The sequence below is a fragment of a genome (genome assembly GCF_019968985.1).
Source record: "MAG: Porospora cf. gigantea B chromosome Unknown PgB_NODE_10399_length_1201_cov_6.23647, whole genome shotgun sequence".
Lineage (NCBI taxonomy): Eukaryota > Apicomplexa > Conoidasida > Eugregarinorida > Porosporidae > Porospora > Porospora cf. gigantea B.
Window position 1 is genome coordinate 1 of NW_027178483.1, and position 1,201 is coordinate 1,201.

The 1,201-nt window shown below is 57.6% G+C and overlaps 1 protein-coding gene across 1 annotated transcript; it reads right to left on the reverse strand.

Annotated features, from left to right (window-relative positions):
* Positions 1-76: 76 nt before the first annotated feature.
* Positions 77-1,045, reverse strand: KVP17_004117 (uncharacterized protein; the record flags this gene model as incomplete). The annotated part of the gene is made up of 1 exon (XM_068522022.1): positions 77-1,045. One exon carries the CDS (start codon positions 1,043-1,045, stop codon positions 77-79), a length of 969 nt encoding a protein of 322 aa, XP_068379793.1.
* Between the last annotated feature and the right edge of the window lie 156 nt (positions 1,046-1,201).

Here is a 1,201-nt window from a genome sequence, read left to right on the forward strand (position 1 = left end):
GTGATAGCTCAGTTGGTAGAGCGTCTGACTGTAGAGACAATCACAGATATCAGAATGTCAAATGTTCGATTCAGAGTCACCGGAGTGTGTTTGTTGTGGAGTAGTCACTGTGCTTGCCGTGGTCGTCGGGGTTCGTGAGGGGAAATCCCACAGCGATTTCCTTGTCAGTGAGGTGGTCAGTGACATTCCTTTTCCGGTCGGCAGTACATGTGATATCCTTATCAGGTGGGGGAGTCGCCCGGTTTCCCGGATTCGGATCGGTGCCCCTAGGTGTAGTTCTGGTGGTGATTCCTACTCTGGTGCGCGATTCCCTTCCCACCTTGGCCAGGTCAGCGGTGCCTCTCGAGTCGCGGTGGTCATTGGTGGTCTTCCGTTGGGTCTCTGATTCATGTTGTAGGTCGGTTAGAGTAGTTCCAGCAATTGTTTCCCAGACCTCGTGTGTCTCAGTCCCGATGTGCACCTCGCCGGTAGTGCACACGCTTGTACGAAATTCTATCCTCGCTCTATCAGGATCTGCAGTCCCTTTGGTGCATTGGTCCTGGTCTTGTGTCGTGTAGACGTCTGGGCAGGAGTCGAGGTCCGTGGAGGTGTTGCCAGTCGCCATTTCCCTAGCGTCCTGAGGCGTTCCTGTCGGAAGGGTGGGCGGATTCGTGGCAGTCTCTACGGGAGTAGTGATCCTGCCGTATGGGCGTCCGGATTCGTAGATAGCTGAGGTGTCCACGTTGGGTGTCGGGTCATAGAGGGGAGTTCTTGTGGTGAGTTCCGTATCCGCAGGGTGTTCCTTGCTTAGCGTCGCCCCTCCGGCCGTGCCGGTGGTGTCTATCCCTAGGTCTCGCGTCTTAAGGCTCTCTGGTCTGGCGTTGAGGTCCTTGGAGGCGTTTCCGTCGGTGGTTTCTGTGGTTATCCCGGGATCGCTGCGGAGTTCCATTGGGGCAGCAGTTCCTTTCTTACCGCCGTCTGCGGTTGCTGGGTAGGCCTCCGGGCCAGCGCAAGTGATTCCAGCGGTCATTTCCGTGACGGTGGGGTGGTCCCGTTTCCAGTGCATCCGCTATCTCGGCCCAATCCAGGAGTCGTCCTGCTTTCCCAATTCTGAGCGATGCTAGTTCCAGCTGTGGTTTTCGCGCTGGTGCGATGGTCCGTGTCCGGTTCAGCCAGGTCGGCGGTGCCTCTGGTGTCGCGTTGCCCGTCCCCCTTCCCTTGG